The 22,172-nt window shown below is 35.8% G+C and overlaps 1 protein-coding gene across 1 annotated transcript; it reads right to left on the bottom strand.

The window, feature by feature from the left end:
• Window positions 1-3,079: 3,079 nt before the first annotated feature.
• On the bottom strand, window positions 3,080-20,496 carry LOC138319438 (uncharacterized). The gene is made up of 13 exons (XM_069262597.1): window positions 20,340-20,496; window positions 19,954-19,994; window positions 19,312-19,352; window positions 18,956-19,051; window positions 15,326-15,450; window positions 12,866-12,955; window positions 12,555-12,669; window positions 11,376-11,429; window positions 6,323-6,384; window positions 5,768-5,926; window positions 5,281-5,415; window positions 4,514-4,559; window positions 3,080-4,157 (listed from the first exon to the last, which is right to left on the bottom strand). Exons 1-13 carry the CDS (start codon window positions 20,421-20,423, stop codon window positions 4,108-4,110), a joined length of 1,098 nt encoding a protein of 365 aa, XP_069118698.1. The 5' UTR covers window positions 20,424-20,496; the 3' UTR covers window positions 3,080-4,107.
• Window positions 20,497-22,172: the final 1,676 nt, after the last annotated feature.

Raw genomic sequence — 22,172 nt, 5'->3', positions numbered from 1 at the left:
CTACCTAAGTACTTCGTATCTTGTCTGTCCTTAGTAGTATAGGACGAACACCCATCTACCTAGTACTTCGTATCTTGTCTGTCCTTAGTAGTATAGGACGAACACCCATACCATGCTTCGTATCTGTATGTCCTTAGTAGTATAGTATAAGGACGAAACACCCATCTACCTAGTACTTCGTATCTTGTCTGTCTGTCTATAGTAGTATTAGGACGGAACACCCATCTACCTAGTACTTCGTATCTTGTCTGTCCTTAGTAGTATGAGGACGGAACACCCATCTACCTAGTACTTCGTATCTTGTCTGTCCTTAGTAGTATTAGGACGGAACACCCATCTACCTAGTACTTCGTATCTTGTCTGTCCTTAGTAGTATTAGGACGGAACACCCATCTACCTAGTACTTCGTATCTTGTCTGTCCTAAGTAGTATTAGGACGGAACACCCATCTACCTAGTACTTCGTATCTTGTCTGTCCTTAGTGTATATTAGGACGGAACATCCATCTACCTAGTACTTCGTATCTTGTCTGTCCTTAGTAGTATTAGGACGGAACACCCATCTACCTAGTACTTCGTATCTTGTCTGTCCTTAGTAGTATTAGGACGGAACACCCATCTACCTAGTACTTCGTATCTTGTCTGTCCTTAGTAGTATTAGGACGGAACACCCATCTACCTAGTACTTCGTATCTTGTCTGTCCTTAGTAGTATGAGGACGGAACACCCATCTACCTAGTACTTCGTATCTTGTCTGTCCTTAGTAGTATGAGGACGGAACACCCATCTACCTAGTACTTCGTATCTTGTCTGTCCTTAGTAGTATGAGGACGGAACACCAATCTACCTAGTACTTCGTATCTTGTCTGTCCTTAGTAGTATGAGGACGGAACACCCATCTACCTAGTGTTCCGTATAATGTCTGTCCTTAGTAGTATGAGGACGGATCACCCATCTACCTAGTGTTCTATATATTGTCTGTTCTTAGTAGTATGAGGACGGAACACCCATCTACCTAGCACTTCGTATCTTGTCTGTCCTAAGTAGTATTAGGACTGAACATCCATCTACCAAGTACTTTGTATCTTGTCTGTCCTTACTAGTATCAGCATGGATCACCCATCTATCTAGTGTACTGTATCTTCTCTGTCCTTAGTAGTATGAGGACGGAACACCCATCTACCTAGTGTTCCGTATAATGTCTGTCCTTAGTAGTATGAGGACGGAACACCCATCTACCTACTACTTCGTATCTTGTCTGTCCTTAGTAGTATGAGGACGGAACACCAACTAAAGGTCCTAATGATAACTGAAGTTCTCTTGCACCATACTGACATTCTACCACTAGCCAGTACGAGATCTAGGGGTCCTTATGATAACTGGAGTTCTCTTGCATAATATATACAATGTACTACCAGTCAGTATGGGATCTAGGGATCCTAATGATAACTGGAGTTCTCTTGCATAATATTTACAAGGTACCACCTGTCAGTACGAGATCTAGGGGTCCTTATGATTACTGGAGTTCTCTTGCATAATATATACAATGTACTACCAGTCAGTATGGGATCTAGGGATCCTAATGATAACTGGAGTTCTCTTGCATAATATTTACAAGGTACCACCTGTCAGTACGAGATCTAGGGGTCTTAATGATAACTCGAGTTATCTTGCATAATATTTACAAGGTACCATCAGTCGGTATGGGATCTAGGGTTTCTAATGAAAACTGGAGTTCTCTCGCATCATACTGACAAGGTACCATCAGTCAGTATGGATTGTAGGGGCCCTAATGATAACTGGAGTTCTCATTCATCATACTGACAACGTACCACCAGTCAGTATGGGATGTAGGGGCCCTAATGATGAGTGGAGTTCTCTTGCATAATATTTACAAGGTATCATCAGTCAGTATGGGATCAAGGGGTCTTAATGATAACTGGAGTTCTCTTGCATCATACTGACACGGTACCATCAGTCAGTATGGGATGTAGCGGTCCTAATGATAACTGGAGTTCTCATTCATCATACTGACAAGGTACTACCAGTCAGTATGGGATCTTGGGGTCCTAATGATAACTGGAGTTCTCATTCATCATACTGACAAGGTACCACCAGTCAATGGAAATAAAGATTACACTCGCCTTATCTGTCCTGATGGTAGTTTTCCTGTTTGTTTGATATATATTATCTATATATTGCGCCTGTTGTCTAATTCTTTTAACAATACCTTGTAATTTTGTAATTTTCTTTATATTTATATTGTTAATGAAATATTTCTGAAATGAAATATATTATCTATTTGTCATATTTGATGATTTTTAGAAATGCCAACAGATGACAGTATCCTTTGAGGAGATCAAATGAAACATTGCAGCAAATTAAAGAGTCTACTCATTGTAAATCGTAACCAATCATATTGTCTATGATTTAATGACGAGGCAATTCTTACTTCATTGACTTAATTAAGTGCTCATTAAAATGATTCTCTTGTCAAATATCTATTTATGGTATTGTGGATTTACATAATGACACAGGTGAGTCATAACCGACGTCTGGCACGGTAAGACTATTGCAACATCAATTAATATCAGTTATTTACAAACACGTCCAGCTTTGATCCCCGTGGTAAATGATAATACCACCGTGACCATATTTAGATATGTTATGATATTTATCTTATTGGCAATTCTAATAATGTTCAACGATCCCTTTCATAAGGAAGGTTCAGAAATAATCCGTGAATATCATTAGCTGAGATTATAATTAATATCAGGTGCAATATTGTTACAGTGACCACATGACAGCACGTGTCACTGAAATGGGCTTTAAACATATCTTCTGACGCTTAACACTTCAAACCGCATGCATTACGTGTAGGTATTAATCTCTTCCTTCTCGAAAAGGCATTTGCGTATCAATAAATAAAACACGTCACGAACAGGTGTGCATTTGAAAATAATGCTGGTGTACAGTATAATACAGATATAAAAAAACCAATAACGTGACTTTGTATTGGTATGGCGTGATAATACCATTATCTGCCTTAATTTAGTTGATCAATAAGATCGATTTCGTAATTCCTGTATCTAATATGAATATTTATTGGATGGCAAAATATATATATTGCACTCCATCATTGAATAATTTGTAATCATTTGGATAATGCAGATTTGATGTTTATTCTTTTAGATTATACTATCTTAATCTGGAACAAACTATGTAAATGCTATTACAACAGTAGCACATTTCTGTACAACACATTGAAAATAAAGTTTGAAATTAGGTGGTTAATGATAGGCCTTAATGATATACATTCAACGTTATCATTCTTATTGCAATAATTCATATTAAATGGGATTTATCGCTAAACGTTCTAAATTCCTTCGATCATTATACTCTGTATAGATACACTTGCAATCATATGGATACATTGTGTGCTTTAAATTAAAAAATGTGATTGGCCGATATACCCGCATTGGGTGCGTCAATATTGCTTGAGTGGCAAAATTGGTGACGTCAGCAGATTTCGATTAATGGTCAAGTTTCCCAGAAATATTGGAAATGCAATAAAAAAGACTATTGGTGTTACAGTAATAACGAATGATTACAAAAAACAAAAAATATGAATTGCTGAAAAGATTTTGACATTAACTATGATAGGAGGGATTACGATGTATTTGTTAAGAATAAATCAAAATTGCTCAAGTTTCATTATTAAGAGATGATCGGTGATACTCAAATATCGAAGAGATAGTAGGCGGAAACCTAATCGTATCGAGATTTTTGGCCGTAACTATTAGTATAATCGATGGAATTGTCCATTAGATCAGAGGTCCTCGGCTGAAGTGTGTTGATGAAGAGGTCATCGGCTTTAGTCTTTTAGAGGAAAGATCATCGGCTTTATTATTTCAGATGGAAAATCCTTAGCTTTAGTCTTTTAAAGAAAGCCCTCAGCTGTAGTCTATAAGTGAAGATATCGATGGTTATAATTCATTTTCATCAGCTGTTGTCGAAGTGAAGAGATTGTTAGATGAAGTTTATTAGTAAAGAGATCGTCGGCTGTTGTCGTCTAAGACTGGTAGCGGAAGAGATCGTCGACGGTAGTCTAATCATGAAGCGATCGTTGATATGCTTCTGGTATACAGTCAAGTAAACCTATAAAAGACACATAAAGTCTATTTTACGGGCTTGTTTGATATATGATATAATGTGGTTGCATGTGCCTGATAAAGGTAATAAATCATACAAGGCCTTTGATACGTGACATACACTTGTATTAAACACTACGATTCATCATTCTTCATTGATACATGTGCATATCAAAGCGGTACTAATTGGAAACAAAACTAGCTAATTGAGTTTGATCAGAAATGCACTATAAATTACATAGCAATGCAAGTATGGAATGTATAAATCATTTTATGCTGAAATGTGGATATTGAATAATTCCTATTGCGTAACACGATAGAGAAGAGCTAGTAGACATACACAGTAGAAGTAAGCAGATTTACCTCGCTCTGATAGAACTTTCCTACTGAACAGTTTCGCATAGTATCGCTGGAAAAATAAAACAAATATATCAGGAATATAGGAAAATCAATAATGCTTTTTATAAAAAAAATTACTGAATCTTATCTCTTTATTTGTCTGTCAGATATTAATCGTTTTCATATGTTGTTATGTTTCCAAGTGGAATCATGTTCCTTTGCCACATTTTATACTGTCATTAAAAGTCAAGTACTTAGTAAAGCTCTTAATCACAATCTGTTTTGTAATAGGCATATAGTATATTCCTACCAGAAATATAGCTTCCTTATTTTCTTGTTCTCTATTATTATTTGTCACGTTTAATGATGTTGGTTTTTTTAGAAAGATGTCGAATGTTGATGGTTAAACTTTGTTTTCTCTGCTGTTGTAATTTACCAATACAGATAAAACATAACCGCAAATTAAAGAATCAAGGTAAAAACGCTTTGTTATAATCAGATCAAGAGGTCGGCCATAAAGTTATCCGAAAGTCTTCACCAATCCGCATTATTAACCCCATGAGTTTGCCAACACCAACCGACGCTTGTCTAATCATTTAAACAAAATTAACATGACGCAGTGATGCTGCTACCTAGAAACAAAAAAATAAACAAATATGTAGGGAAATCATCTCCCGCAGCTAAGTAGTAACTGATGATATGGTTCGTGGATATTAGGTTATAATAAGGAAGACTTCTTAGAGTCCTTATTCTAAGAGACCAATATGGTGAATAACGAAACCTAGCCCTACCTGGCCAGTGTCACATAGACAAGTCACAATTGTGTGGCCTGGCCCCATCAGTCTGGCTACTTGCTCCGCGGCAGACACATTCAACCCCGTCGACGCTCCCACAAACAAACCCTCTTCGTGAAGTAAACGAAACGTCTGTCACGAAAGAAAACGATCGAACACTGAATTACGGCCAAGTGATATGTACAAATAAAAAAATGATTTATGGACCATATGTGACTTCACTTCCTCGTACAACGAATGAAGTGACAAAACAAGTATCTTTTATCTAATTTAATTTCTAATTTTTTAAATACAATAAACATTAGTTACGATTTATTGTAATGCTTCCAAAAAGATCAATATGAACATACGGGGATATTGATGCTAATGAAGACATGTTTTATACGATTTCCGACACAATTAAGATACAATTCAAAATGTCTTCCAAATTCAATACTTATGAACAAACACGATAATCATAAATCACGTGGTTCGTTAAAATTACCATGGCGACAGCGTCCGTATCCAGAATCGTCATGGCATCATCAATGGGCGCGTCCTTGAGATTGTTAGTGACCCGACCTTGACCTATCCCCTCCGCTATTGAACTGCCCTCTGACCTTTCTAGCTTTCCATGTTTAATATGACTGTACAGAACACTTCCCTGGAAAGGACACCGTTATCAGATTAATTAAGTTCGTCATTATGTATAAATATCAGAGACATCGGTCAGTGAAACATTTGAACTTGTATGTATATCACGAACATAGGCCATTGAAAGGTTTAGACAACTTTATACTAATTTGTTTTGTATGTTTTTAAAACCGTTAACCTTTACACTACATGGATTTATATTGGTTTGCTGTGACTGATCATAAGATTATGAACAGCAAAACTGTCAAAACTTAAAATACCTAAACTTAATATAAAATTGCACCAATCACACACGTGTTCGAAATTTCTAATAAACCATGTCAGTTGACGAATATCATAAATCTCCACTTGGCCTGTTATCAGTCTGTTACATACATCACGTAAAGCATTGACTCATCAATATTACCTGCGGATCAGCCAGAAACACCTGTATGTTGGGGTTCTGTTCCTTTAGGTAAGTTCCAACACCTGTCAAGGCAATAGAAACATATTAAATCACCGATCACCTTCTACATTATCATACAAATTAAACTTAAATTAGCGAAAAAATATCGTCTGATAATTTTGTAATTAGTAACAAATTATCTGATTTATTTAGTTTACAAATATCAATTTTGAATGTAGGTAAGCAATAAAGATTATGTAGTATATATAATGAAGCCAGCCAGATGTATCTATATTTTAACATCAAATAACTGTCATCTACAAATAGACATGGGAACATCCATCAATCACATAAAACAGATCTCCCCAGCAATCTAGTGAAATTTGTGTCACACTTAATTTTTAAAACTTCAGAAAGGAAACGTGAGAGATAACTAACAAAAACATACAACTAATAAGACGGGGACTTAAATTAACACTTCATAATCATTCTGATTCGTGATTCATTAGTGCTGGCTATATCATTGCTGTGTTTACGAGTTGTTTTTAAGCCGATATTTAAATTCACACATCAATATATATTAGCTACAAATATCATCGGATTAATGACATACTGTCCACAACTTTCCAAAATTAATGCAATAAAACGACGCGACACTGTTTTCTCACATTGCTACTAAATAACGACGTTAATGTTTAAAAACTGCCCAAGCCATGCACAATATTTTAAAATTTGCCTTGGGTTATTATGAAAATAAAACAAGAGGAAATTGTAAGAACAAAATAGTTTCCACAAAATTATGTATTGATATTGTTCATTCAATTGGGAAAGGAATTATATGAGTTTAAAGCATGTTGTCTTAAGATGTGATGAACGAAATTATGATTAATATAGAATTAACCAGTTTACTGGTTCTGCTGGAGGCGACTTAAATCTAATGACGGGACAATACAAATGTATCAGGTTCTTTTCTTCTAATTTGAGTGTAATTCACACGTACATAGGTGTATGTAATCATGCTATCAGGATGTGATACAAGGGAAACAACTCCAAATAACTTCAAACAACTGTAACAGGAGAGGAGAAAATGCAGCGGCCAGACCGAGATTAGAACCCGGGACCCCCAGTACACTAGCCGATCGCGGATGTTCTGCCGACTGCGCTACCTGGTCACCGATGATCGACCCAGTCCATCTCGCTACACGATCGATTAATGTATAGAAAACGAAATACAAAATGCATTATTAAAATGCGTCAAATTTCACAGTTATGAAAGAGTTATTCAATTACTCAATTTCCATAACATAAATAAATTGAAATAAGTATAGTTAATACATTAACATATCTGAGCAAGGAAGAAAAATGATAAGACAATAAGTAATTCAAGCCCCCCATCTAAAATCTACATATTTCTCCCAAATATACTGATGGGATCATTCTTTTCCTCAAGTATTCTAATATTTTTGTTCTCTAATATGCCCTAAAGAATTGCAATGCCTCATGCTACAATTTTTGTAAGGTACCATTTTCCATTGCAATCTCAAACAAAATTCGACATTTGCCTATTTATAGATCTAACACTGAGCATAATGGCAGGATTATTTAGAGCTACATATAAAATGTCATGGATATAACAAAGTAAACGCCTATTGCTAGAATTATACTTGGAACGAGCATTTACACTAACATAGTCCATGTCAGGTTAGTATTATTGCTTAGTTATGTTACCATTGTATGAAGTTTGAACAAATTCTGTTGATGCGTTCTCAAGTTATCATCCGGAAACTTAAATTTTGTGAAACAATATATTTTTAGTAGCAGTGACCTTTGTAGTTGATCTTTTGAAACCAAATACAATCCCAAGCCGTATTTTCTCATATGCTACCATTGTGTGAAGGTTGATAATAAATTCTCAAGTTTTTTTTTCTTTTGAATATTTTTATTGCATCAATCACATATAAAAGTTACAATTTTCTAAATGCTCTCCATGAAAACATGTATAACAGAAACAATATATGTTAATAAAGTTATAATAATATTTCATTCTAAAATAAGCTTGATACTTTCCCATTTCTGTCGGTTCTTGTTTGCTGCGTTTGGAGTAAGCATATAGGTCGAATACTGATCAATGGCTCTGTAATTTCTAATAAATGTCTTACATATTTCCCAATTTGGAATATTATCATATTGTCGCATTAAAGATATATATTTTTTAACCAATAATATGCATACATTTAGACCTGTCAATTGAATGTTTTCTACCAGACCAAATAGGAAAATAACAGGATTTCTCTCTAATACAACACTATATTTAAGATTAACAGAATTGATTAGACCTGTCCAGAGTGTTTGGCTATGTGGACAATTCCAGAAAAGATACAATATTGTTTCAGATGCACCACTACAAAAACTACATTCCTGATGTTCTAATATATTTCGTTTTAAAAGCATAGAATTTGTGAAGAAGATTCTATGTATCATTCTAAATTGTAAAGTTTGTAATTTTGAGTCCTTTGTCTCCTGAAATGGAAGAGCATGGATGCTTTCCCATTGATCTTTACTAAGGGAAACATCTAAAACAGCATGCCATTTTTCATGAGTTTGCTGAGGATAGACAAACACCGAGGATACTATTTTGTGATAGGAATACATGGTTTCTACAAGTATTCTGATCTGTTTTAAATTATCATGTAAAACATTTTCAATATTTTTGCCATAGTTCTTTACCATTCTCTTCCAGTCTCTAGGTATTGCGCTAATAATACTATTATAACACATAAAATTGATATTTACATGATATTTCTGAACAAGATTATTGAAAGACATAATATTTCCGTTTTCGTCTATTATGTCGTTAAAATAGAAAACGCCTTCATTGCATAATATTTTTGAAAATATTGTTTTTCTATTAACTTTTATTTCTTTATTGAACCATAGAGGCTGGGAGAGAACAACTTCTGGGGCTGCTGGGGGGATGTCGTACAGATTTCCCCAAATAGACAAAATTTCACTCCAAAACTTTCCAAAATTGTGCCTTTTTATAACTTAACCACATTTTGTTAAGCTCCATATTCTATTTCCTCCAAAATGCTCAATGTCATCAATTAATATTTTTTCCAATCTGCGTAATTATTTGTGTCTAAGCATTTTTGTATCCAGATAAGTTTTAAAGATTTGCTGTAAGAAAAAATATCTGGAACTTTTAGACCTCCGTCATTATAGTCAACAATTAAAAGAGTTCGCTTAAGCTTGTCAACTTTACTATTCCATCAAAAAATGAAAAAAATAATACTTGAAATTTCTTTAGGATCTTAAAATATGGACTAGGAATTACAGTTAATATTTGTACAATAATGGGAAATGCTAAAGTTTTGATAACAGTCACTCTCCCAATAATAGATAGGTTTCTAAAAGACCAATCTGAGAGAAGAAATTCGATAGATTTCAATTTGTCAGTAAAATTATCTTCATAAATGTTTCCTTTTGATTAATCATATTTAACCCCTAAAAGTTTGAATTTCCCTTGATGATTCCATGAAAGATTATGTTCTGTTTCAATTTCCTCCCCGCAGCCCCGTTTCACCCCAATCCATACAACCTGTGATTTATCAAAATTAGTTTTAAGACCAGAACACTCTCCATAGATGTCGATCAAATATAGTGATTTTGCTAAGGACCTTGCATCATCATCAAGTTTCAGTGTAGAGTCGTCAGCGCATTGACTGATAAGATATTCAGAGTTATTTTACATCGGGTTCAAATTTCTTAAGTTGGAAACTAAAACTTTTAAAGCAAGCTTACAGTAAGTGTTGCAGCAACACACGTCCCCTGCCATCAAATAGATTTTCTAATCTTTACCAAGTTATTATCGCTTAGTTTTGCTATCATTGTATGAAGTTAGAAAAAAATCATCCGGAAATTTGTGAAACAATCTAATTTTAGTAGCAGTGACCTTTCTAGTTGACCTATTGACCCCAAATCAGGCGCGTAGCTGCTATGTAAGCACACAAGCAAGTGCATGCACATCATTTCCCTAAGTATGTGTACTAAAGTCGCGAATATTCGAGGCACGTTTGGAATGTACTGGTCAGTAACTTTTGAGATTTATGTGTATGTCTTGTGAAATTCGTTTTAGAATAAGTATACCGCGTGTGAGTGTGACAGCTATACATTGTAAAAGTAATGGAAATTAATATATAAAACCTGTACACTGTTTTACCTGTAATTTTTGCGACTAGCCAAGTCTCCGTATCAACAGCAAATAAATAGTGTAATGTTAGGTCAAAATGCTACTTTGGTGAGATTATGTCCCTCATGATGGACTGACAGTTAATTTTAGGAGGTTTATGGGGGTTTTTTTTGCCTGAGATACTTTAATTTGATTCTAGGCATTTCAGGTTTGTAAGTCGTGGATTAGAGACCATTGTATGGAGAACATTATTTTATGAGTTTTGATGTGTTGATGCTCACTCTGTATGTGAATTAGACCCAATCATCTGTCTCTTAAAATGAGCTCCTTTTCTTCTTGTTGTCGTTTATTGAAACGCTATAATGAGAGTATCAATAAACGACCAAAAAAAGGAGAAACCTAACCTGCCAATGTCCCGCAAGCACCAGTACCAAACCATACCAGCCAATGTCCCGCCAGTACTAATACCAAATCTTACCTGCCAATGTCCCGCCAGTACTAGTACCAAATCTTACCTGCCAGTGTTCCGCCAGTACCAGTACCAAATCTTACCTGCCAGTGTCCCGCCAGTACTAGTACCAAATCTTACCTGCCAATGTCCCGCTAGTACTAGTACCAAATCTTACCTGCCAGTGTTCCGCCAATACTAGTACCAAATCTTACCTACCAATGTCCCACCAGTACTAGTACCAAATCTTACCTGCCAGTGTTCCGCCAGTACCAGTACCAAATCTTACCTGCCAGTGTCCCGCCAGTACTAGTACCAAATCTTACCTGCCAATGTCCCGCTAGTACTAGTACCAAATCTTACCTGCCAGTGTTCCGCCAATACTAGTACCAAATCTTACCTGCCAATGTCCTGCCAGTACCAGTACCAAATCTTACCTGCCAGTGTTCCGCCAGTACCAGTACCAAACACAACAGCATTCACTTTGCCACCTTTTGGTTATGTAACAAAACGTAATTTGATTAGAAACTGTTACAAAATGAAATGCTCTGTTATACTCCAATTCAGCAATGTCTCGAAACATGTTTTGGGTTCTATTTTTATATATTTATCAAATGGTATATCTTATCCATTCGTTAATTATTAATGGAGCTTTATTTTATAACCGTATTTACCAATGAAAGAACATCGTTTCAACTGTTTTTCTCTTTAAGACACATAAAAAAACTGTTTGTACTAGGGCGTTTTTCAGGAAACATGAAAGTCAAAATCAAATCGGAGTAAGACTACCGAACCCTATAGGCCATGGGCTAGGATGGTGCAACATGCACCCCCAACCTCCGAAAAATTTGCTAAAAAATCACCATTTTTGAGCTTAAAATCCAATTTTTTCATTTCCTGCGTAGTAATCACTACATATATTGGATGATTTGGTCCTGGTGTGTATTTGTTGTTCTTTTGTGGTCATTTTGATAACTTATTTGTTTACTTCAGTTGAAAAATGTCAATGTTATGACTATTTTTCATTTTTAGTGAAATTTGAGATGGCGGCCATTTTGATGACGTCATAACCGGAACTTATGCAATGTTAACATTGGTTTTTATTGTTGTTGTTGTTTAAACTGATTGAAAAGTGATAAAAAAAACTTATTAGAAGTAATAGTTTGAAAGCATTTTTGCTGCGCCAAGCCAAAAATGAAAAAAATTGCTGAAAAATCACCATTTTTGAGCTTAAAATCCTATTTTTTCATTTCCTGCGTAGAAATCACTACATATATTAGGTTATTTGGTCTTGATATGTATAAGTTGTTCTATTGTGGTAATTTTGATACCTTATTTGTCTCCTTCGGTTGAAAAATGTCAATGTTATGACTATTTTTCATTTTTTAGTGAAATTCGAGATGGCGGCCATCTTGATGACGTCATAACCGGAAGTTCATCCTAACTTATGCAATAATAACATTTTGATTTGTGATCAGTGGGTCATAAGGGTTAAGAAAAAAATATTGGTTGGGAGGTTTGAAGGGGGGGGGTTGTATGTGGGACCCTCCTAGCCCATGGCCTACTAGGTTTGGGGAGGACACAAAACTCTTTACTCCTATTGTACAGTAACACACCTGTTTGTTGCCAAATCTCAGGGCCTGTAGTCTCTATGTGAGCTTGTTTGTTAGCTGTGTTGTCGAACTGGTTCGTCCACACGGCGTTACTCAAACTCTGGGCAAATCTATCAGCCTATTGATTACAAGTATTCACTTGATATGAATATTACATTGAGAAGAAATCAAATGAAACATCTTAAAGACATCGCATTCGACGTGGAATATATTTACGAAAGCTAATTGAATAATATACAGTAGTCATAAAGTAAACAATATGAAATTTTCCAAAGAGAAATTGGTAACTTTACTAAGAAGTGAACAATTCCTACCTGATGGTTATAGTTATCGGGGTCAGTAAATGGGACGACTGGCACGGGTCGAACCTCTGCGCCCAAAGTTTTCAAACAATCAATCTTCTCCTGAAATAGAAATCAAGGAAATTATTCTGAAATATGATTTTCTTGATATCATCCACACAAGAGTCGTTTCATAGTAAATAAAAGCAGTTTTTCCAACTAAAACCGGAAAACCTTGCTCCCAGACAATGTTATCAAAGGAACAGAGAAACAAAATGGTTATGTGGTACATGTATTAGAAAGGAGTATTGTAAAATTTTTAAATAATGCATTACACTCATCTTTCCCAAAATTTTATAGCATCTCTGTAACTAACTACATATGATTTTTGATATTGTTGAATTGTCATGTCAAAAGTAGATATTATTCAATGCATTTTTATTTTTATATTTCTACATTATCTGAGTGTTGAATGGAAGAGTTTTGTATTCTAAACCAACTTTTATTCGCGACGATTTAATTTCGCGTTTACATGTCATAGGACTTTTTCACGACAATTTCATTTCGCGAATTACTTAATAGTAAAAATGCACTGATACTTGTGGTGGAAACTTTTTTGCAGCATTTTCTTTTCACTGAATTATTCTGATCTAATGACGCCAAATTTAACCTCACGCGAAAATAAGGTTGATTAAAGCATGGCTGTGTGTCTATTGGTAATATATATTACATCATAAAAACAGGCCCAACCTGAATAAAACAGAACCAGACTGAAACACCTAGAGTTTACAGATATCGCTCTACTTTCCTCGAGATATCATACATAAACTAAAAGATAAAGCAAGCAAAGATTGGTCTAAGGAATAACATAAAGATACAGAGACTCAAATATGACAAGCAATGAATAAGACATGGTATAGGAGTGTATACATTAGGACATCAAATAAGGACAGCATAAGGGCCGACTGATTAGGCTGAGTTGAGGTCATCTAAATACATACACACCAAAGTAAAGCAACAACTTTGTCCTGTTGTCGGTCCTTACATAAAGAGAGACAGTGGAGACCAAAGAGTTAAGAACTTGAGACATTCTATCAGAAAATGAGAGGTTTTAAGACTAAGAGATGATATTCAATACATCAGAGGTCATCAAAATTATAGCTCACAGTATAATGGATTGAGAAAGTATCTAGTAGAACAAGCTTACAGTAATTGTTGCAAGCAACACACGTCCCCTGTCGTCAATTACATTTTCTAATCTATGACAAGTTATTATTGCTTAGTTACGCTATCATTGTATGAAGCTTGAACAAATTCTGTCGATGTGCTCTTAAGTTATTTTCCTGCGACTAAACTTTTTAAACATTTTTTTTGTAACAATGACCTTTGTAGTTGACCTTCTGACTCCAAATTAAATCGCAAACTCTATTTACTAACATGCTATCATTGTATGAAGTTTAAACAAATTCTGTTGATGTGTTCTTAAGTTATCGTCTGGAAACTATTTGTGAAATAAGCTATTTCAGTAGCAGTGACCTTTGTAATTGATCTTTTGACCCAAACGGGCGGCCAGGCAGGTAGAACAAACACTATAATTCCCTACGGTTTCACCGACAGGAGACAAATAAATAAGAAAAAGTTATGTGCCATCGGCACACAGAGGGAGGTAGGAGGGTAAAACAGCATGGAGGTCGCAACAACATCGAGGTGAATAACCGAGGAAGAAGGTGAGCAAAAACAACATGGAGGTCGATAACCGAGGGAGTAGGTAGGAAAAAACATAAGGTAGATAACCGATGAAGTAGGTGGACAAAAACAACATGGAGGTCACTAACCGAGGGAGTATGTGGACAAAAACAAAATGGAGGTGGACAAACGAGGAAGTAGGTGGGCAAAAAACAAAATGGAGGTGGACAAACGAGGAAGTAAGTGGGTAAAAACAAAATGGAAGTGGACAAACGAGGAAGTAGGTGGACAAAAACAAAATGGAGGTGGACAAACGAGGAAGTAGGTGGGCAAAAACAACATGGAAGTGGACAACCGAGGAAGTAGGTGGGTAAAAACAAAATGGAGGTGGTCAACCGAGGTAGTAGGTAGGCAAAAAAATGGAGGTGGACAAACGTGGAAGTAGGTGGGTAAAAACAAAATGGAGGTCGATAACCGAAGGAGACACATGTCGGTCCTTAGTTCTGTCAACTCCTTTGTCATAAGATATAATGTTTACCATCCTCACCTGTGATTGGTTATTTGGCATGTATATTACACATTTGTATAAAATATAATGTTCACGATCCTCACCTGTGATTGGTTATTTGGCATGTATATTACATATTTGTATAAGATATAATGTTCACAATCCTCACCTATGATTGGTTATTTGGCATGTATATCACACATTTGTATAAGATATCATGTTCACCATCCTCACCTGTGATTGGTTATTTGGCATGTATATCACACATTTGTATAAGATATAATGTTCACCATCCTCACCTCTGATTGGTTATTTGGCATGTATATTACACATTTGTAACCAAGTGCCAGACATATATGAGCCAATCCGATCCCAGTATTGCCGGCTGTTCCTTCTACCACAGTTCCTCCAGGCTTCAAAAGACCTAGATTAAAGAGGATACATATCATCAAAATCTTTTTTCAGACACCGATTATACGAAGCAAAAAAAGAACAGCGTTACTCATAGGTAACAAACTCAACATGTGCAACCCTTTATTTTCGGCATTTTTGATGAGAAACAAAGCAGTCCCGTCCTTAACCGACTGTCCTCCTAATAAAACTCAATTTTTAATACCTTTATTGTAGGCATCTTTGATGATGAACAATGCAGCCCTGTCCTTAACCGACTGTCCGTCAAATGAAACTCAATTTGTTATACCTTTATTTTCGGCATCTTTGATGAGAAACAAAGTAGTCCTGTCCTTAACCGAATGTCGCCCAAATAAAACTCAATTTTTAATACCTTTATTGTATGCATCTTTGATGAGGAACAATGCAGTCCTGTCCTTAACCGACTGTCCGTCAAATGAAACTCAATTTGTTTTACCTTTATTTTCGGCATCTTTGATGATGAACAAAGCAGTCCTGTCCTTTACCGAATGTCCGCTAAATATAATCCAATCTGTAATACCTTTATTTTCGGCATCTTTGATGATGAACAATGCAGCCCTGTCCTTAACCGACTGTCCGCTAAATATAATCCAATCTGTAATACCTTTATTTTCGGCATCTTTGATGAGGAACAATGCAGCCCTGTCCTTAACCGAATGTCCGCTAAATATAATCCAATCTGTAATACCTTTATTTTCGGCATCTTTGATGATGAACAATGCAGTCCTGTCCTTAACCGAATGTCCGCTAAATATAACTCAATATGTTATACCTTTATTTTCGGCATCTTTGATGAGAAACAAAGTAGTCCTGTCCTTAACCGAATGTCGCCCAAATAAAACTCAATTTTTAATACCTTTATTGTATGCATCTTTGATGAGGAACAATGCAGTCCTGTCCTTAACCGACTGTCCGTCAAATGAAACTCAATTTGTTTTACCTTTATTTTCGGCATCTTTGATGATGAACAAAGCAGTCCTGTCCTTTACCGAATGTCCGCTAAATATAATCCAATCTGTAATACCTTTATTTTCGGCATCTTTGATGATGAACAATGCAGCCCTGTCCTTAACCGACTGTCCGCTAAATATAATCCAATCTGTAATACCTTTATTTTCGGCATCTTTGATGAGGAACAATGCAGCCCTGTCCTTAACCGAATGTCCGCTAAATATAATCCAATCTGTAATACCTTTATTTTCGGCATCTTTGATGAGGAACAATGCAGCCTTGTCCTTAACCGACTGTCCGCTAAATATAATCCAATCTGTAATACCTTTATTTTCGGCATCTTTGATGATGAACAATGTAGCCCTGTCCTTAACCGAATGTCCGCTAAATATAATCCAATCTGTAATACCTTTATTTTCGGCATCTTTGATGAGGAACAATGCAGCCCTGTCCTTAACCGAATGTCCGCTAAATATAATCCAATCTGTAATACCTTTATTTTCGGCATCTTTGATGAGGAACAATGCAGCCCTGTCCTTAACCGACTGTCCGCTAAATATAATCCAATCTGTAATACCTTTATTTTCGGCATCTTTGATGATGAACAATGCAGCCCTGTCCTTAACCGAATGTCCGCTAAATATAATCCAATCTGTAATACCTTTATTTTCGGCATCTTTGATGAGGAACAATGCAGCCCTGTCCTTAACCGAATGTCCGCTAAATATAATCCAATCTGTAATACCTTTATTTTCGGCATCTTTGATGAGGAACAATGCAGCCCTGTCCTTCACCGAATGTCCGCTAAATATAATCCAATCTATAATACCTTTATTTTCGGCATCTTTGATGAGGAACAATGCAGCCCTGTCCTTAACCGACTGTCCGTCAAATGAAACTCAATTTGTTATACCTTTATTTTCGGCATCTTTGATGAGGAACAATGCAGCCCTGTCCTTAACCGAATGTCCGCTAAATATAATCCAATCTGTAATACCTTTATTTTCGGCATCTTTGATGAGGAACAATGCAGCCCTGTCCTTAACCGAATGTCCGCTAAATATAATCCAATCTGTAATACCTTTATTTTCGGCATCTTTGATGAGGAACAATGCAGTCCTGTCCTTAACCGAATGTCCGCTAAATATAATCCAATCTGTAATACCTTTATTTTCGGCATCTTTGATGAGGAACAATGCAGCCCTGTCCTTAACCGAATGTCCGCTAAATATAATCCAATCTGTAATACCTTTATTTTCGGCATCTTTGATGAGGAACAATGCAGCCCTGTCCTTAACCGAATGTCCGCTAAATATAATCCAATCTGTAATACCTTTATTTTCGGCATCTTTGATGAGGAACAATGCAGTCCTGTCCTTAACCGAATGTCCGCTAAATATAATCCAATCTGTAATACCTTTATTTTCGGCATCTTTGATGAGGAACAATGCAGCCCTGTCCTTAACCGAATGTCCGCTAAATATAATCAGAGATTTAAATAATACTATTTAAATCTCTGATATAATCCAATCTGTAATACCTTTATTTTCGGCATCTTTGATGAGGAACAATGCAGCCCTGTCCTTTACCAACTGTCGGCCAAATAAAACTCAAGTTTTAATACCTTTATTTTCGGCATCTTTGATGAGGAACAAAGCAGCCCTGTCCTTAACCGACTGTCCTTCAAATATAACTCAATTTGTTATACCTTTATTTGCGGCGTCTTTGATGAGAAACAAAGCAGTCCTGTCCTTAACCGAATGTCCGCTAATAAAACTCAATTTGTTATACCTTTCTTTTCGGCATCTTTGATGAGGAACAATGCAGCCCTGTCCTTTACCAACTGTCGGCCAAATAAAACTCAAGTTTTAATACCTTTATTTTCGGCATCTTTGATGAGGAACAAAGCAGCCCTGTCCTTAACCGACTGTCCTTCAAATATAACTCAATTTGTTATACCTTTATTTTCGGCGTCTTTGATGAGAAACAAAGCAGTCCTGTCCTTAACCGAATGTCCGCTAATAAAACTCAATTTGTTATACCTTTATTTTCGGCATCTTTGATGAGGAACAAAGCAGTCCCGTCCTTAACCGACTGTCCGTCAAATAAAACTCAATTTTTAATACCTTTATTTTCGGCATCTTTGATGAGGAACAAAGCAGCCCTGTCCTTAACCGACTGTCCTTCAAATATAACTCAATTTGTTATACCTTTATTTTCGGCGTCTTTGATGAGGAACAAAGCAGTCCCGTCCTTAACCGACTGTCCGTCAAATAAAACTCAATTTGTAATACCTTTATTTTCGGCGTCTTTGACGAGAAACAAAGCAGTCCTGTCCTTAACAGACTGTCCGCTAAATAAAACTCAATTTGTTATACCTTTATTTAAGGCATCTTTGATGAGAAACAAAGCAGTCCTGTCCTTAACCGACTGTACTCCAAATAAAACTCAATTTGTAATACCTTTATTTTCGGCGTCTTTGACGAGAAACAAAGCAGTCCTGTCCTTAACCGACTGTCCGCTAAATAAAACTCAATCTGTTATACCTTTATTTTCGGCGTCTTTGATGAGGAACAAAGCAGCCCTGTCCTTTACGGATCCTCCTCCATTACAGAACTCAGCCTTGGCTAGAATCTCACAACCTACAGAAGGAAGATAAATGATCTCAGTCGATAGAGAACGGAGCGCTTGGTTCTTTAATGTTTCTTATTTCTATTGGTATTAGGTAATTAAAGCGTGGATTATTTTAAATTGTGATAAGGTTATATGTAGTTTTTGATTTTGTTTGTTTGATTTTTTTAATTCATTGCTTTTATAAAATCCTAAATTCATTAACTAGACATTTGTATAATACCAGAATATCGCACCATGCCTGGTACATCAACAATGCAATAGTCATTACCTGTTTCGTCGCTCAGCTTATTCAAACGGACAAGTGGCGTTCTTGTTAAAAGAAAGAAACAGAGACATAAAAACAGAAAAAAATGGCAATTTCTTTTAAAGGGCCACTACCTTTCCGAAACGGCTTTTAATTTTTGAAATAGGAATGTAAAACGAGATCAATAATTTTGTAGAGTCGCAGAAGTTATTAACTATACGTTTACTAGCACACTTATCATCACCTTCAGAACTGTTTAATTAGAATAAATAAAATGTCAATTTTCATAACGCGGGTCGTTTTATGTTTCCCGCCGTCGCCCTAAATGCCGCGCGGTAGTTGACTATCACTGCGCCAGACGGCAAAACAGCGAAATGAATCTCCACTGTTATCGTATATTAGACAGGAAATATTGCATATGTTTGGTGTTGTAACCTCATCTTAAGCCATCGATATATATTTTCTTTTGTTATTAATGTTTTAAAGAAACCTTTAAATTTTGCTCCGGAAAGGTAGTGGGCCTTTAAAAAAAAGATTTATTATCATATCACTAAAAATTTCAAATAAACATAAATGAATTCGAGTCAATATGCAATATACACGGTCTTTAAAACAAAATCAACATGTTTAAAGTTTAAAAAAAAGACTGACTGATGTAAGATTTACCTTCCAACCATGCCGACAAGTCCATGTCTGATGGCCGCATCCTGGTAATGTGAATTTAAGGTACAGTGTCAGTAATTTTTAACACTGATACTTACATGTACATGTATTATTGACACTTTGACTTTTCAAAATTCATTTTCTTCGGTCATTGCTAAAACCTTTAATGTATGTTTAAACATTTAGTTTATTTTGTATTTAGTTTAAAGTTCACATATAAATGCTTGATGATACTCAGGCCAATTTTCTCGTATGTAAACAATAACCCCATTGGTACCTCACCTGTTGGCCACGCGTTCTGATTTCTGACACGCCATGAGATATTTACTTTAATTTGAATAAACCTAAAATATACCTATAATGGATATCAGTTTTAGTGGTTTCATTACCTGTGAGAGTTGTTTTGAAGTCCCGATCACTTTTGATGAGAGAAGACACCTGCATAACAGAGAGGATTTCCCGAGAGCAGCCATCTCGGAATCTCCTAAAGGTGAAAGGTCGAATTTATCTCAAGGTACGGTTATCTTACTAGCATTCCGATAACGCTCGTAAAGACACGGGGAAACCCGGTGTCATGTGGGATTTGTAACCCCCATAGGATATGTACCGGATACAAATCCTATGCATAGGATATGTATCCGGGTACTAAAACAGGCCATAGAATAAGTATCCGGATACAAAAAGTGGCCTTGGAATATATATCCTCCATAGGATAAGTATCCCACCCAGAAAAAAATCGCAAAATTAGCATACAAGTAAAATTCAGGAGGAAAAAGTTTGAAAAAAAACGATTTACAAAATGCATAATTAAAATAGCTGGTTTTATCAATACTTTCTTGTTTTTTTATATTTTTTTTATTTTCCATTAAAACTGAATAATGTGTTTTTAAACAGCAGACTCATAAAATTGTTGAAATAAACAATAATCATTGACACTGATTAAAAAGTATATCAAAACAATACCCTGGAGAGTACGAAGATTGTAAAAATGAGGTGGCAAGGACCATGCCCATGCAAGATTTTAAAAGTTTATAAAGCTACTGTGCGTAGCCTACTTATAAGTAGAGTGGTTGTGCCACTCTTTTCAAGGAGTTCTTCATATGTAGAGTTAAAATCTTGATATACAAATTAAAGAGAAGTGTAGTGGACTCGTTCAGGGTTCTTATTGTTGCTTTGGGAGCAAAAATGCCAAATAAGTGGACAAAAATTCAAATTTGACATAATGAAGGCATATACATATCGCTCGGCGGCCCTCGAGAGTAAGAAAGCCTCCCAAGCGAGCGAGTATATTTATTTGCCTGGACGCCTTCATACATAAAATCTTGACATTTTTATCAAAATTTAGTAATGAATCGATAGTGACATCAAGTAATTTTACAGCTTCTTCACATTCTATTGTGATGTCACCAATTTTGAATGATGTAGTTTCATTTAAAGATTTTTTCCCGATTGCTATGGCCTGAAATTTGACTGGATTTGCTTTCATTTGATTTTGAGTGAACCAATTTATGAGTATTTCGCTTTCCTTTTCCAATATATCTACAACAACAGATTTTTTATTATGAATGGCCGAAAGAGTGTTATCATTTGCATAATTGTATAGTTTAACATGTTTTGTGAAGAGAAAGATGTCATTAATGAAAATATTAAAAATTGTCGGACCCAAAATTGAACCTTGAGGGACCCCATTCACCGGTGTTTGCATTAAACTTTTACTATTTCCTCATATATCACATTGTTTTCGATTTGTTAGTAGTTTTTGATAAGATTTATGGCACCATCTCCAACCTTTTCCAGCAAGAGTTTGGGAGGGGTGCAATCGAACGCCTTGGACAGGTCCATCAATATGGTCGCAACATACTTGTTGTTATCCAGGGCTGTTCTCCACTCCTCTGTCATAGCTATCGGTGGGAGACTGACAGCTATACCCCTTCCTAAAAGCAGAGAGGTAGGGGTTGAAGATGCTGCTGAAAAAAATCTATCGAGTTGTTCTGCTATGGCACGTTCGAAAATCTTTGAGACTGTTGGTAAAATACTAACTGGACAATAGTTTTTTTTATTTAGAGAATCTTAATTCCTTCTTAAAAATAGGTGTAACTCTCGCAGCCTTGAGTTCATCAGGAAAAGATCCAATGAGTAACATACAATTTACCAAGTTTGTGATGGGCCTATAGTCATTATATCTTTGGTCATATGCAGTAACTTTGGAGAGATGTTGTCTA

Source organism: Argopecten irradians, chromosome 3, assembly GCF_041381155.1.
Source record: "Argopecten irradians isolate NY chromosome 3, Ai_NY, whole genome shotgun sequence".
In the NCBI taxonomy this organism is placed as follows: domain Eukaryota; kingdom Metazoa; phylum Mollusca; class Bivalvia; order Pectinida; family Pectinidae; genus Argopecten; species Argopecten irradians.
The sequence above is the reverse complement of the archived record's forward strand: the minus strand, read 5'-3'. Positions and strand labels throughout refer to the sequence as shown.

Coding starts and splice junctions, on each gene's coding strand:
- LOC138319438 (XM_069262597.1), bottom strand. CDS start 20,423: ATGGCTGCTCTCGGGAAATCCTCTCTGTTATGCAGGTGTCTTCTCTCA. Junction 19,995..20,339: donor CTTCAAAACAACTCTCACAG/GTAATGAAACCA, acceptor TCACATTACCAG/GATGCGGCCATCAGACATGG. Junction 5,416..5,767: donor ATACGGACGCTGTCGCCATG/GTAATTTTAACG, acceptor CTTTCGTGACAG/ACGTTTCGTTTACTTCACGA.